The 16,853-nt window shown below is 38.8% G+C and overlaps 1 protein-coding gene across 1 annotated transcript; it reads left to right on the forward strand.

Annotated features, from left to right (window-relative positions):
- LOC144449996 (putative acyl-CoA dehydrogenase 6) lies at positions 1 to 16,287 on the forward strand. Its single transcript, XM_078140562.1, has 9 exons — positions 1 to 180; positions 1,589 to 1,709; positions 3,143 to 3,272; positions 4,519 to 4,625; positions 5,246 to 5,413; positions 5,841 to 6,014; positions 7,163 to 7,324; positions 8,711 to 8,870; positions 16,194 to 16,287. Exons 1-9 carry the CDS (start codon positions 1 to 3, stop codon positions 16,285 to 16,287), a joined length of 1,296 nt encoding a protein of 431 aa, XP_077996688.1.
- Positions 16,288 to 16,853: the final 566 nt, after the last annotated feature.

The raw sequence follows: 16,853 nt of genomic DNA on the forward strand, positions 1-16,853 counted from the left end.
ATGGCGGCCAGCAGGTTGTTGACGAATGTATCGAAAGCGAACTTTTCGTCATTGGGTCGAAATCTAGCGTTCATTAGATGCCAATCAACAAAACAGTCAGCAGTGGTTGCAGGGGATTCAAATCTAGATGATGCCGTTTTTACCGAAGAACACGCACAACTTCGAAGTTCCCTCAACAAGGTACACGTACACTTCCCTTTTAGCATTTCTACCGTCGTCGTCACGTCGTGAAGTTGATGTCCCACTTTTGAGACGTGACGTTTGTGAAGTTGCTATTTCATTGAGATCTTAGCCTAAAATTCAGTCGTGTGTGTGTGGGGGGGTTGCTGCCGTAGTAGGTGAAAAGCTACAATAAACCCCACACTAGAGATATACAAGTGAGGCTAGTTCAAGTAGTTGCGTTCCTTACAAACCCAGAACCGTACATGTGACGTGACTCGACATTCGGCCTCCTGACCTTCGTGCCCCTTCCATATAACCCTGTGTCACAGTCACTTGTGGTCTGATATTCTATTCCAGGATGATTATAATACAAAATAATGACGTTATTAGGTATTTACGAATATTCAAAAAATACCGTCACCGGGTATTGCGTAGTATTTTCCTATAATCACCGGACTGCACGAGCAGCCCACAGGGACTAATGACTGAGCGCTCTCACTTACCCTGGAAAAAATTTGCTCAGTTGTGGGCTAGTTTACAGTATTTATACAGATACAGATACCGGTGTTCAGGTATTTTTTGAATATTCATAAAATGGTAAATTCCTTAAACCATGAATGTATCCCTAATACATCCATGACTTAATATACAACATTATGATTTTGTTTTATGATCATCCTGGAATATTAGATCACACGTGCCTGTGCTCTGTGTACTGATAGAACACTACGCTTTATATAACATTGGATATGACTGTAGCTGCAATAATTGTAGCATTTGCTGTGATTTTGAGGGCTTTTTTGTCTGTTTTTGTGCATTTTTTCGTTCCGATATTTGACCCGAATCAAATGTTACAATTCCTGTAACGCAAACACAATTAGACGGAAGTGATTCAGATCTGAATCGCAAACTTGGGCGGATTTTTCTGCTAAATTACGCCGCCCGTACCTGGCAAAATATCGGACATTTCCTAACGCCAACATTAATTACGAAGCCTTCAAGACCCAAGAAGTGTTCAGAGGTACCCCAATTCCGTCAAAATTGGCAAATGTTGCAACGCATGCAGTATTTTGAAATAGGCAGTACGCTGACATCTCGCTCACATTTTTAACGTGATCTCGTCTATTTGCATTTGCGTTACAGGAATTGTAGCGTTTGATTCGGTTAAACATCAGAACGAAAAAAGACACAAAAACAGACAGAAAAGCCCTCAAAATCACAGCAAACTCTACAATTATTGCAGCTAGGTATGACTGTTGCTGCCAACATAGACAGTGGAGGGGTCTATCCTATACTGCGTCATTATAACTTTCAGGCCCCTTCACTGTCTCTGCTTTCACTCATACATTTGTAAAAACATTCCTAAAAAATTAGCAACTGGAAATTTAATTAAAATCCTAATTCTTCCTGATTTATTTTGCTGTAGTTGATTGAGAAGGAAATTAATCCATACGTTGACCAATGGGAAGAAGAAAAGAGATTCCCAGCTCATGAAGTATTTAAAAAACTTGGTGATGCAGGGTTCCTAGGTGTCAACAAACCAACAGGTAAGGTATATTGATTGTCTTACTATAGGCGTTTGTTTTATCATCACTTATTTTAATTGAAAGTACAAAAACACTTTTTCTCGTTGAAATAAGTCCCGCTAAGGCCAAAAAAAGGAGAATTGTTTCTGGTCAGCATGCGCATCACTTAAATTCCCTCGTGTCAGTCTTCTAATTTCATGTATTTCCAGCATATGCAGTCTACAGATCTGAGGGGAAACACAAAAATAACAAAATAACCCTCCCTAATTCAGTGAAGACAACTGCAGAGCCAATCATGAACAAGCACACACACTAAATAAAAAGAACAGTTACTGCCATAAATACACATAGTAGATTAAGTGACAGGTCTGTTGTGAATAAAAAATGATTTTAAAAATCGCATCGTCACACCACATTAGACAAAACGTCTTGACCAGAAACAATTTTTTTTTTTGGCCTAACACACTTTATAAATTGTCATATTTCTATAGTCAGCTGTTGTGAAAGGTGTTAACAATAGTAACACTGAATACAATCTGACACAACACCATATGTATTCCCGTACCAAATCTCGTAAATTTACGATCAGCCAATCAGAATCTGTTTTACAATATATACACACAACATTCGAAAATTGATAATAAGAGAACCACCAAACAATAACTATTTATATAACATTGTTGTCTGCGCTGTGTGATCATGTTCTTCTTGATCAGAGCGCTCTGAAGTACTGTATTTGTATGTTTCGGCACATGTATGAGTTCTCATTCGTTGAGTGAATTCACTCAGTGCTGAGATTTGGTATGAGCACACCTATGATGTTGTGTCAGATTATGTAACGAGTGCTCACAAAAGAACAAACGACAGTAAATCTAACAGCCAAAAAGAAATCGCATGTGTACAGTACATCGGATTTTAATAAGATTGGGCCCAGATATGGGTTTTGTGGATGGAGGTTGTATGGAGTGTGCTCCATTTTGAAATGTCAATGAGACACGACAGTTGCTTGTGTACAGTGTGTGAAACTAAGGAAACATGACTTGGTCATACATGTTCTTGACATACATTTTCAGATATATAAAAGAAAGTTCAATATCTCACAACTTGGTGGGAATCGATTTATTCACCAAGACAAGTGAAATTGAAAATTCACTTACCCCTTGACAAGTAGCTTGCAGTCCATGCGGATGGATTTTTTACATTCTTCTTTCCAATCACTTGACAGGTGACTTAAAAAAAAATTATTTAACATAGTTACTGGAGTTTTTGAAAACCTTCATTATAGTCAAGTACAGTCACTGAAGACATATCCTTCAATAAATTTATATTCAAATCAAGTAATTCATTTTCAGATTCACACAATTCAATATACTATTGACCTAAAGTAGACCCCCTAGTCTCTCATGTTTTTGTAGGTCTTTCTTCTTATCCTTTGACTTTTGTTTTTTCCACAGAATATGGGGGTCTTGGTTTAGACTTCTCCTATAGCATGGCAGTTGCTGAAGAACTTGGAAGTATTAATTGTGGTGGTGTACCAATGGCTATAGGTGTACAGTCAGATATGGCTACACCAGCCCTTGCAAGGTAAGTACAGTTGGGTAGTGTTAGTTGGGTATGTGGTGGTGTACCAATGGCTATAGGTGTACAGTCAGATATGGTTACACCAGCCCTTGCAAGGTAAGTACAGTTGGGTAGTGTTAGTTGGGTATGTGGTGGTGTACCAATGGCTATAGGTGTACAGTCAGATAGGGCTACACCAGCCCTTGCAAGGTATGTATAGTTGGGTAGTGTTAGTTGGGTATGTGATGGTGTACCAATGGCTATAGATGTACAGTCAAATATGGATACACCAGCCCTTGCAAGGTATGTATAGTTGGGTAGTGTTAGTTGGGTATGTGGTGGTGTACCAATGGCTATAGATGTACAGTCAGATAGGGCTACACCAGCCCTTGCAAGGTAAGTATAGTTGGGTAGTGTTAGTTGGGTATGTGGTGGTGTACCAATGGCTATAGGTGTACAGTCAGATAGGGCTACACCAGCCCTTGCAAGGTAAGTACAGTTGGGTAGTGTTAGTTGGGTATGTGGTGGTGTACCAATAGCTATAGGTGTACAGTTAGATATGGATACACCAGCCCTTGCAAGGTATGTATAGTTGGGTAGTGTTAGTTGGGTATGTGGTGGTGTACCAATGGCTATAGATGTACAGTCAGATAGGGCTACACCAGCCCTTGCAAGGTAAGTATAGTTGGGTAGTGTTAGTTGGGTATGTGGTGGTGTACCAATGGCTATAGATGTACAGTCAGATAGGGCTACACCAGCCCTTGCAAGGTAAGTATAGTTGGGTAGTGTTAGTTGGGTATGTGGTGGTGTACCAATGGCCATATGGGTGTATAGTCAAATATGGTTACACCAGCCCTTGCAAGGTAAGTACAGTTGGGTAGTGTTAGTTGGGTATGTGGTGGTGTACCAATGGCTATAGGTGTACAGTCAGATATAGTTACACCAGCACTTGCAAGGTAAGTACAGTTGGGTAGTGTTAGTTGGGTATGTGGTGATGTACTAATAGCTATAGGTGTACAGCCAGATATGGCTACACCAGCCCTTGCAAGGTAAGTATATTAGTTAGGTATGTTAAAGCCTGGGTACCAATGGATCATATAGGGGTACTGTCAGATAAGGCTACACAGGTCTTTACTTTGTATAAGGTACACACTGGAATTAATCGGGTATAATATACGAGTTCATTTCAAATACACCAATACACAATGACATTGGTGTAATTACCAGTGCATGTAATTAATATATGTAAACTGTTTGCATTCAATCTTAGATTTGGTTCTGATGAGTTAAGACGTCAGTTCTTGGCGCCCTCTATCAGTGGAGATGCTGTAGCATGTCTTGGAGTTAGTGAAGCTGGGGCTGGATCTGATGTAGCTAGTAAGTTTTTGCCTTTTTTCCACAATTTATGTTTTAACATAGATGGAACCCCTCCTCTTATATAAAATGCTTAAAAGAACCCTGTTGATATGACTTGGAACTCAGGTAGATTTTATCTACTTACTACCCTTAACAAAACACTGGTAGGGAACCCTTGTAAAATGACTGGGAAACGCAGTTAGATTTTACCTAATTACCACCCTTAACAAAAGCACTGGTACAGTGGTAGGGAACCGATGTAGAATGACAGGGGAACTCAGGTAGATTTTACCTACTTACTTACTTACCACCCATAACAAAAACACGGGTTGAGAACCCTGGTAAAATGACTGTGAAACTCAAGTAGATTTTACCTACATACCACTTAACAAAAACACTGGTTGAGAACCCTTGTAAAATGACTGGGGAACTCAGGTAGATTTTACCTACCCAGTGAGTTACCACCTTTCACAGAAACATTAGTAGGAAACCCTGGTAACTTCATCACACCAGAACATTTCTTTTATTCTTAAAATATAAGTTTCAGAATTGTATTTTGTATGTAGATTATATATGCTTTAACTGGCAACTTGTCAACTTTAATTTGATGTATTTCACTGAATATTTGTTTATTTTTGTAGGCATCAAAACAACTGCTGTCAAGAAAGATGGCGATTACATAATAAATGGAAGTAAAATGTGGATAACTAACAGTTTACAAGCTGACTGGATTTGTTTACTAGCCAATACAGGTGATGGCAATCTACATCAAAATAAATCTCTCATCTGTGTTCCCATGGATACCAAAGGTAATGATGTTGATCTCAATTCAATTTGATAATTATCTTTACAACAAAATTTTATAAAGCATTACTGAATAAAGAGCCAAGTATTATTATTATCAACATAATAAGTCTCATTTGTGTTCCCATGGATACCAAAGTAACAATATTGGGTCTCTCATCTGTTTACCATGGATACCAAGGTAACAATATCGAGTCTCTCATCTGTTTACCATGGATACCAAGGTAACAATATCGAGTCTGTCATCTGTGTTCTTATGGAAACCAAATCTAAAAATATTGAGTCTTTCATCTGTGTTACCATGGATACGAAAGCTAACTAGTTAAAGGATGCACCTGGTTGGTAAAATGCTATTTCATGCTATTGTAATTTTGTTTTTTAGACTTCAGAAACAATGTACGATTGATTGATTGATTGATTGATTTATCTTAGGTGTTGTAAGAGCCAGAAAGATTAACAAGATTGGAATGTGGTCGTCAGACACGGGTGAACTGTACTTTGAAGATGTCCGTGTACCACAGAAGTATTTGATAGGAGAGGAAGGAATGGGTTTCACTTACCAAATGTTACAGTTTCAGGAGGAGAGAATGTGGGGAACAGCAGCAGGTATGTTATATCCACTTTAAAGAGTTCCAGGAAATAAATATATTTTCATAAATGTTGGGTTCCGGAGTCATTTCATGATTTCACATTACATTATTATATATATTGTGTGTGTGTGTGTATATATATATATATATATCTATATATATATACACTATACACAAGTTATGGTACGGAGCCATTACTCAGAGTTTTACGCTTGAATGCGATCTTCAGACGACTATTAAACTGAAATTCAAGTGATAGAAGTTGAACTTGCAGAAGAACTGGTACCCCACTTGAATTTCAGTTAGTCGTCTGAAGATCGCATTCAAGCGTGGAACTCTGAGTAACGGCTCTGTACCATAACTTGTGTATTTTGTGTAAATACAGCTCTACTTCTCAGTATTGAGCGCTTTTCCTTCAGTTTATGACTTACCTCTTACACTGAATTAGTATATATATATATATATATATATATATATATATATATATATATATATATATATATATATATATATATATATATATATATATTCCATATTTATTGTTCAATTGGTATAATACTTTATATACATCTTGTTGTTACATTATTGTTTCCCTCAAGGCTTTGACCTAGAAGACTACCAACCAGTTTTGTGTGTATGTGAGTTGTGTTGTTAATTGCCACTCAGTTTATTCTGTTTACCCCCCCCCCCCCCCCTCCACAATAGACTACATGTATAAAACACATCATCGGGAGTGTGCAAATGTTTTACTTGTGTGTTACGAGTTGTATTGTCGATCGCACTTATGTCTGACAGTGTTTTTGCTAAGGGTGGTAAGTAGGTAGAATCTACTGAGGTGCTGATGTCATTTTACCTGGGTTCCCAAATAAAATTACCATAGACTCTATGGGGAAACACTGCCATTTTTACCCATTTTACCCATTCTGTTACCCGAGTTCCCATGTCATTTACCTGGGTTCCTAAACAAAATTACCATAGACTCTATGGGAAAACACTGCCATTTTTACCCCTTTCTCCCTTTCTGTTACTGAGGTTCCCCAACCTTAGCAAAAACACTGTCTTTAATAAATTTGTTAATGAGTGTTATAATGTATCTACCAATAGATATGCCATACAGAACAGTTCCTTACATACTTTTCTGTCTTTCTGTACCCAATTTTACAGTATTGCTACCATTTCAGAAGATGATACGAGAGACAGCAAAGTACACCAGAGAAAGAAAGGCCTTTGGTCAACCCATACTCAATAACCAAACTGTCCATTTCAGACTTGCTGAATTGGAAACAGAAGTCGAATTACTTAGAGCACTTCTTTATAGATGTATTGGTAAGTACAGATACTAACATATAGCTCTCTTTATTGAGTTGAAAAGAGCTGTCATTGGTCAGAATTAAGGTACTGCTCATTTCATGTCACCATTCACTGCCATAAACCTGTAATAATTGCAAATATAACAACTTTAGACTTACTGAACTAGAAACAGAAGTCGAGTTACCCAGAGCACTTCTTTATAGATGTATTAGTAAATACAGATACTTACCTATAGATCTCTTTATTGAGTTGAAAAGAGTTGTCATTGGTCAGAATACAGTGTTCTCCCTAGCATAGGGAAAGCATGGCGGGACATAAAGTCTCTCCGTAGCTCACTTCATATAAACAAGCGAATCAACGCTATTTATTCCAGAGTTGTAAAACTGCTAAATAAAGTCTTTTCTTAGCTCACTTCATACATACATTGTACAAATGAGTCAACGCTATTTATTCCAGAGTTGTAAAATTGCTAAATAAAGTCTTTTCTTAGCTCACTTCATACATACATTGTACAAGTGAGTTGACGCTATTTATTCCAGAGTTGTAAAATTGCTACATAAAGTCTTTTCTTAGCTCACTTCATACATGTTACAAATGAGTCAACGCTATTTATTTCAGAGTTGTAAAACTGCTACATAAAGTCTCTCCGTAGCTCACTTCATACATACAAGCGAGTCAATGCTATTTGTACTACAGTAGAAGTGTATTTCATGAATGTGATGTGATGTGTTATTTTTCAGTGGTTTTTTCTTGTTATTTGATTGTATAGGTATGTAAATCGAAGGTAGAGATAAAAAGAATGGACATAAAATGTGCAAAATGCAGAAATTCCATGAATATCTTTCAACAGCAAAATTATATGAAAGGTTTTTGGGGTTCCCTGAGCAAAAATCACAAAGTAGTTGAAAATTAGCTAGACCCTCTAGAATGACTTCACTTTATCACACTAATGTTAGAACCAGGAATAGGGAACATGCAATCCAGACTGAGCATGCTCAGATGCAAAGGACTATGGGATTATCTGTGGTTATCGTAATACCTAATCTGGAGCTACCGATAAAATAAACCTCCCACAATTGTCAGGGTGACTATGAATTTATTATTTGTGGTTACAAACAATGTATCAACATTGTTTACAATGCTAATTGATTAGCATTTATTATCATATTTCCCATGATGCATCATTCAACGTGGCGGGTTTGCACGTTCCCTATTAGAACACTGGCCTTCAAATTCTCCAATGATTATAGTGAAAAATTACCTTATAGGAATCTAATTTTGTATCGATACATAACTTTCCTCTCCAATAATTTAACTGATAAGTCAGGGCTCTGTAAATGTTTTCTTTGGTGGATTGTTTTTTATTGCGTTTTTTTTTCTTACACTTTCCCTCTTCTTTAGGTATGTACATCCAAGGTAAAGATACCACCAAGTTAGCTTCCATGTGTAAACTAAAAGCTGGTCGACTTGCCAGGGAAGCTTCTGATTCTTGTTTACAGTTCTGGGGTGGTATGGGATTTACATCTGAGAATTATGTGAGCAGACTGTATCGTGATTTCAGGTAGGAGGATTTATACTAGGTAGTCTCCTTGGAATTTACTTCCAACAAATTTTTTGACACTGTGCGTAGCAATTTCCATTTCTAAGTATGAACCCAGAGTCCATGTAGTAGTAGTAGTAGTAGTAGTAGTAGTAGTGGTGGTGGTGGTGGTGGTAGTAGTAGTAGTAGTAGTAGTAGTAGTAGTAGTAGTAGTAGTAGTAGTGGTGGTGGTGGTGGTAGTAGTAGTAGTGGTGGTGTTGGTGGTGGTGGTGGTGGTGGTGGTGGTAGTAGTAGTAGTAGTAGTAGTAGTAGTGGTAGTATTATGGTAGTAGTAGTGGTAGTAGTAGTAGTAGTGGTAGTAGTAGTAGTGGTAGTAGTAGTAGTAGTGGTAGTAGTAGTAGTAGTGGTAGTAGTAGTAGTAGTAGTAGTAGTAGTGGTAGTAATAGTGGTAGTAGTAGTAGTGGTAGTAGTAGTAGTGGTAGTAGTAGTAGTACTAGTAGTAGTACTAGTAGTAGTAGTAGTAGTAGTGGTGGTAGTAGTAGTAGTAGTACTAGTAGTAGTACTAGTAGTAGTACTAGTAGTAGTAGTAGTAGTAGTAGTAGTAGTAGTAGTAGTAGTAGTAGTAGTAGTAGTAGTAGTTTTCAATTGAACTTTATTCGTCTTTGCCCTGATACATTGAAGTGTTAAATAAAATATTTACAAAGGAAATCAGCAGAGTACGAATGAAAGTATAAATTTAAAATCCAAATACATCGGTACGGCTAGACATGGAAAACATTAAATGAGACTTGCGTGTTTGGCGAGAACAAAGTTATGTACATCAGAGTTCAGCGATACTATGCTTTCAAATGCATGAAGGGATTAGATTTCTATGTGTAGTTTTCCGTTTGATACGCGACAAATAGTGTTATTAATGCCCCACGTTGAAATAAATACATCAAGTTCTTGTCTCAGTTTATAGTGTTCGAATTCGATGAAAAGCCTTGTCCGGATTCTTGTTTTAAATATTGCGAGCGGGTCGATCGGTGGTGTGTTACTGGTTCGGTTTCTTCTGGCGAGATGAATCGATAGTTTTGCTACCGATGTGATAAAGGTGAATAGATGTAGGGTTCTTTTGTTGGCGAAAGTGTTGTTTTTCTTGGCTGGTGGATTGATGATAAAACATGCCGCGCTCATCGGAGTGGTCCCGGTGTTCGTTGTAAGGTTTGACGCAATTTTGGTTACATAACTGAGCAAATGTTGGATGCGTTGACATTCCAGAAAGGCGTGGAAGAGAGAATCACTGGTTTCACAAAGTGGACAGTTTGAGTTGGGTCGAAATCCAGCATTATGGAGAAAAGTGCCTGTTGTGTAGGCTCCGTGGATAATTCGCCATTGCAGGTCTCCTTCTTTTTGTATTGTTGGTGGGTAGTAACAAGCCTTAAAGTTTGGTTTTGTTGAATCTGGTAAACTAAGAATGTCTCTCCAAACAGTGTCCAGTCTGGTCGGTGATTTGTTGACATGTAGTACCATGATGAGGTATTTGTATATTGCTCCCTTTTCGAGTTTATAAAAGGCCAGATTAAGATCGACTGAGTGATGAAGTTCAAAAGTATAGTGCATATTTGCGTTGTTGTCGCTGGGTGTGTAGTTTACTAGGTTGTTTCGAATAATGTCTTTCAATTTCGGAGGTATTGATTGCTGGGCGGTTTTGATTGTGAGGTCGAGGACGCGTTCAGATCGGATGTTCACCCTGTCCTTAAGGTCATTTGAGGTGAACCAGCGACGGTGATGAATGTCAATGAGGTCTCCTATTGTTGTGATACCGGCGTCTACGAAGTGGGTCAGTGAGTAAGGCGTTGAACGAGTTGGATGTGGTAACAGTTGGTTGTAGAAGAGTGGTTCTTGCAGAATATGCGTCATATTTTCGGGTTCCCCTTTTCTTATCTTGCTTGTTGTGTTCCAGCAGTGTAGCAGCTCGCCGTAGAAAACGGGTAAGTGGGTTGTTTGATAGTTGTTTCCAGTCGTAAGAAACAGCTGTTTTGTGTACTTTAGATTGTCCACTTTGCCGAGGAAATACCCCATAAACGTGAAACATGGATGAAGGTTGTCTTGGTATAGATACCTCTGGATATGACTAAGTCGTAGTGCGGTAAGGCGGGTTGCTAGGTTTACAAGTCCTTGGCCACCTTTATCGCAGGGAAGACATAAAGTTTCTAGCGGGATCCAATGTCGACCTTGCCATACAAAGCGAAGAAATAATGTTTGGAGGTAAGAAATGGTTGCTTTACTTGGAGTAGTACATGTCAGTCTGTGAATAAGTTTTGATGCGAAGATCTGGTTAATAATTAGAACCCTGTCACGATACGACATACCTGGTGCATACGATGTCCACTTTTTAATTTTATTTTCAATGGTGCATGTTAATTCGGTCCAGTTCTTTTGGGTGTATTTTTCGTCGTTGCCCTGATGTACGCCAAGAAGTTTAAGTCCGTTTGTGTTCCATTTTAAACCAAGGGGGTTGTCAGTTCGATGTCGCCAGCTCCCTGCCCATAATCCTTCCGATTTTTGGTAGTTTACTTTAGCGTTTGATGCTTGTTCATAGACAGACAGACATGTTTTCAGTTTAACGAAGTCTTCATCTTTGGTTTGAAATATTTCGACATCGTCGGCATATGCTGAGAGGTATGACGTGTGTCTTGGAATTGTGGGTATTTTTTGTCCTGTAATGCGGCTAGTATTTCTTATTTTGTGGAGGAGTGGTTCGAGGGAGATGATGTATAACTGTCCTGAGAGGGAGCACCCTTGTCTTACTCCGCGTTTAATGTTCAAAGGGGCAGTTAATGTGTCGTTTATGCGAATGAGGGACTGTATATCGGTGTACAATGTCTTGATGAAATTTATGAAACGTGTGCCAAAGCCAAATGATTCCAGGGTCTGTTGCAGGTAACCGTGATGAACTCTGTCGAATGCCTTTTCTTGATCAAGGGCAACGATTCCTAGTGAAGAATTAGTTTCATTTGCTAGGGATATACTGTCACGGAGTAGATGAATATTGTCAAAAATTGTTCGTTGTGGAATGGAGCATGTTTGATCTTCGTGGATAATTGTTGATAGTACAGTACGAAGTCGAATGGAGAGGGTTTTTGCTAGAATCTTGTAATCGCTGCAAAGCAAACTTATTGGTCTCCAGTTTTTAACGTTCGAGTTATCTCCCGGTTTTGGGTGCAAACTTATGACCGCCTTTTTGCATGATAGTGGAAGTTGGCCTGTTTCCATGGATTTGATGAAGACGCTGTGTAGATCTTTGCCTATGAGTGGCCAGAATGTTTTGTAGAAATCATTAGGCAGTCCATCTATTCCTGGGGAGCGATCCGTTGATAATTGGGTGACTGCATATGTAAATTCTTCGTATGTGATTTCGTTGTCCAGGTATTTTCTATTGTCGTCGTTAAGTTGTGGTAAATTATTTAGAATGATTTCCTGAGATGTGTTATCAACTGGTTCTGGCGTGTACAGTTTTTGATAAAAGTTGTAAATAATGTCACGAATTTCTTTAGGATCTTCGGTGATTGTATTATCTGTTCGTTTGAGATGTAGAATTGATCTCATTTTGCCTTTTTCTTTTTCGAGCGCGAAGAGGAAATTCTTATTCGATGACTGACTGTTGTTAAGGAAGGTGTGGCGGGAACGTACAGCTGCGCCCCGAGTTTCAATGTTTATGAGTTCAATTAGCAGTCTTTTCTTTTCATTGTATTCATTAATGAGTTCTTCATTGCTATTCATTGTTTTTTCAAGGTGTTGAATGTCTTGTTCTAACTCTGTTATTCGTAGTTTGCGATCACTGCGTTTAGATGCACAGTATTGTTGAGTGAGAAGTTTTATCTTTAATTTTCCAAGATCCCACCAAGTGCAAAGGTCTGTGTAATTGTCTTTTTGTTTTCTCCAATGTAGCCAAAAATGTGTGAGTATTTCGCGATAATTTTCATTAGTTAAGATTTCCGTGTTGAGACACCATAACGGACTGCGTTTACTTGTTTGCTTTTGTGATAGAGTCAGTTTTACGAGCGAGTGGTCGGAGAAGGCAAGTGAAGAGTTGTGGATATTTATTGATTTAGTCCGAGTTTTCATCCATTCGCTCATATAGATTCTGTCTAGACGTGCTTTTGTTCTGTTTCTGTGCCAAGTATAGTTTCGATCATTGTCATGGAAATCGCGCCAGGTGTCAATTAGTTTGTATTTGTTTATGATGTTGCTAAGGGAACGAACGGTATGGCGGTCTGATTCAGAGCATTCTTGTCTATCTAGTTCTGGGTTCAAAGTGCAGTTAAAGTCACCTCCTAATATTATTGGATCTTCGTTTAAATTGGAAATTGTTGTATCGAGTTTGGCAAAACAGTGTAAGCGTTCCTTTGCATCGTTGTGGGCGTAAACGTTGATGATATGTATAGGTGTGTTGTTAACTTTAGCATGGATATGGAGTAGATGTCCTGGGATGGGTTCTGACGAGTGTATTATTTCTATTTTTGTGTTGGGTTGAAAGAGAATTGCAACTCCTCCGCTGTTGCTGGACTTGTGAGAGAAGACGCATTTTCCTCTCCACACTAGTGGCCAGAGTGATTCTTCACTAACTGTGGTGTGGGTTTCCTGTAAAAGGTAGAAGTCTGCCTGGTTGAACTGTTTCAAGTGTTCAAAGATTTTGTATCTTTTCATGGAGTCGCGACATCCACGGGTGTTTAAAGTCACACAGGAAAGGGAAGCCATGATTAGTGATATGTAAATAGTGTAACTTACTATCATAGTGAAGTTGTTGGTGATTTGACGGGGTTTATTTCGTTGTTCAAACTGTTCGTACGTGTTTCCTTATTTTCTTGACCAGTTTGAGGATTCGTGCTTTTGCGGAGACATTGAGAGGTTGTGTTGTACGATAATTGAGTAATTCTGTTGTGAGTTCTTTGAGGTTAGGATTGAAGTCGATGCATTGCTGGATGAATTTCTTCGAATGTTTTGTTTCCTGTAGAAATTCTCGTATTGCCGTAAATGATATTTTGGAGTTAAGTAGTGTGGTTTCTGAAATGTCTGATATTACGGAATCGTTGTCATCGATGTCACTGTCGTTCGTTGAACAATCTTGAGTTGATACGGTGGGAGTTGATTGGAGAGGTGGATATGATATATTGTACTGACTCGTAGATATTTCTTCATCTTCTTCGACTGCGACGGAGCGAGGCATTTGGGTAAGTCCGCTGAGATCTAAAGATGGTGACTGGTCGAAGGAAGGCACTGACGAAGGGAGGTCAGTGGAGAAGTTGAGATCTGGAGTGGGAGGAAAAGGCGAAGGAGGGGTTTGTACCCTCTCTCCAACGGTAGTGGTGGCGTCGGGTTGCGTTTCGTTTTCATTGACTGTTTCAGTTTCCATGTCTGCTGTTCGGACTGCCTCTGGCACAGGTGTTGTTACTTGCTTGTTTACGGTGGTTGCAATGTCGTTATTGTCATTTTGTGTATATTCTTCGTTTCTCTCGGTATTTCTTGTTTTAAGTTTGTTGGACGAGTGTTCTTTGTTTGAGGCTTGTGCGATGATTTCGTTTGCAGGTGATTGACTAATGTTCATCGGTTCTGTTTCGATGTTGACAGGTTGTGCAGTGGTATCGGTATGCGTGCTATTGTTATTTACATTCTGTTGGTTGACATCTTGGTTTTCGGTATTTATGCTATCGTTGTCTTCGGTTTCTTGTGGAGATTTACTTTTTGGACAGTTACGTTGAATGTGACCTTTTTGATTACACTTAAAACATTTCATTTCATCGGTTGACAGATATACTTTGTAGTTTCTTCCCTCATATTCAATTAAAGTTGGTCCGTTTACATGTCCATGTAGGTCGTTGTCTAGTAGAACGAATACTTGTCTGCGGAAAGACTGTACATGTTTTAGTTTATCGTTTTTGCAGCCTAGAGGGATTGTTTTTATTCCGCTCACCAGTTTTCCAAATCTTGACAGCTCGTATTCAATAGGTTCACTTGGTATGAAGGGGGGAACTCCAGAAATGACGATCTTAGTTGCTGGTTTTACCAGGGGTTCGACATAGCTTGTGTAACCACTTACTTGTAGGCCCTTGATGCAGACTGTTTCAACCCAAGTTATTGAGTTAAAATACACAACCACTGATCCGTATACTCTAGAGGCAGCTTTGATGTTATCAGCTCCGGTTATTTCGGCCAATGCATTGAGATACGTTTCTACCGGGATGCCGTCGATGGGTTCACATTTGATGGCATGTTTACTTGTAAGTCCGGCAATATTTACAGATGGTCTGCCAGTAGCTTGGGCGGCCATCTTGCCTTTGTTGGCCGCCCTACCGACTATGGAATTAAATCCACCGAAATCACTCCAATCGTTCTTCGATAATCTTCTTTCCACTTCTCAAGTTGGATAAAACGGTATATTTAAAGTGTCTGTTGTAAAATTATTTGGTTATTTCCACAAAAAGACGAGAAAAACGTTGAGTTTGAAGAGCGCCTGCTACATACGACTTCCTATAGTAGTAGTAGTAGTAGTAGTAGTAGTAGTAGTAGTAGTAGTAGTAGTAGTAGTGGTAGTGGTAGTAGTAGTGGTAGTAGTACTAGTAGTAGTACTAGTAGTAGTAGTAGTACTAGTAGTAGTAGTAGTACTAGTAGTAGTACTAGTAGTACTAGTAGTAGTAGTAGTAGTAGTAGTAGTAGTAGTAATAGTAGTAGTAGTAGTAGTAGTAGTAGTAGTAGTAGTAGTAGTAGTAATAGTAGTAGTAGTAGTAGTAGTAGTTGTAGTAGTAGTAGTAGTAGTAGTAGTAGTAGTAGTAGTAGTAGTAATAGTAGTAGTAGTAGTAGTAGTAGTAGTAGTACTAGTAGTAGTAGTAGTAGTAGTAGTAGTAGTAGTAGTAGTAGGGTGTGTGTATTATTTATACAGTGTTTAGTGACAGACAGGGAAAATTAGTGAACTGGCATAGTTGTCCTTTAGTTTTGGTGAAGAACCCTGTCTTGAGGAACTCAGGTATATTTTACCTACTTACCACCCATAACACTGGTGAGGAACCCTGGTAAAATGACTGGGGAACTCAAGTAGATTTTATCTACTTACCACCCTTAACACATGAATTAGTGAGTTAACACATGAAGCATGTAAAGTGTACACTTGATAATTTACATGTAATTATGTAAATTTAACATACAAGTGTTTGATATGACCTTTTTAGATGTGGCTGAATTACCAACGTGTTCTCATCCTCAACACAAGCGAATGAATGGAATATCACTGGTGCTGTAAACAGGCAAAGAGGACGCCTGCTTAGTATAGAATTTTGAAAATTCTAAATTTATGTTTCATTTCAGGCTGTTGTCAATTGGTGCTGGAGCAGATGAAGTAATGTTATCCATCATTTGCAAGTACATGGGTACACTGCCCAAAATGCCGAAGAAAAAATAAAGAAAGACGCTCAGAATCACATGTAGCCATGTTTTAAACCTTACCATCCATCCATTGGTATAATGCAAGGTTTCAGTGTAAAAACTAAATATATATTACAGATCAAGAATCACTCTGCTAGCACACAACTCGCTCAGTACTGAAGTTTGGTCTTACCATAGACAGTGGCTATGGTGACACTAACATCTCACCAGTATTTGTTAGCAACAGGTACTGTGGTAGGGTTAATGTCTGCACCACCTATGTTAACACAAGGCTCGCTCACGCTGGGCCAGCACTATTAACACCTCACCAATATGTGTTAGAAACTGGAATGGTTAATGTCTGTACCAGTCCTATGTTAACACCAGACTAGCTTAGTGCTAACACTGGGCTGTCACTAACAGTAGTAACACCTCACCAGTATGTGTTAGCAACTGGAAGGGTTAATGACTGTACCATGCAGTCCTATGTTAACACCAGACTAGTTCAGTGCTAGGACTATGTTGGCACTAACACCTCACCTGTATGTGTTAGCAACTGGAAGGGTTAATGCCTACACCAACCCTGTGTTAACACCAGACTAG

Source organism: Glandiceps talaboti, chromosome 19, assembly GCF_964340395.1.
Source record: "Glandiceps talaboti chromosome 19, keGlaTala1.1, whole genome shotgun sequence".
Lineage (NCBI taxonomy): Eukaryota > Metazoa > Hemichordata > Enteropneusta > Spengelidae > Glandiceps > Glandiceps talaboti.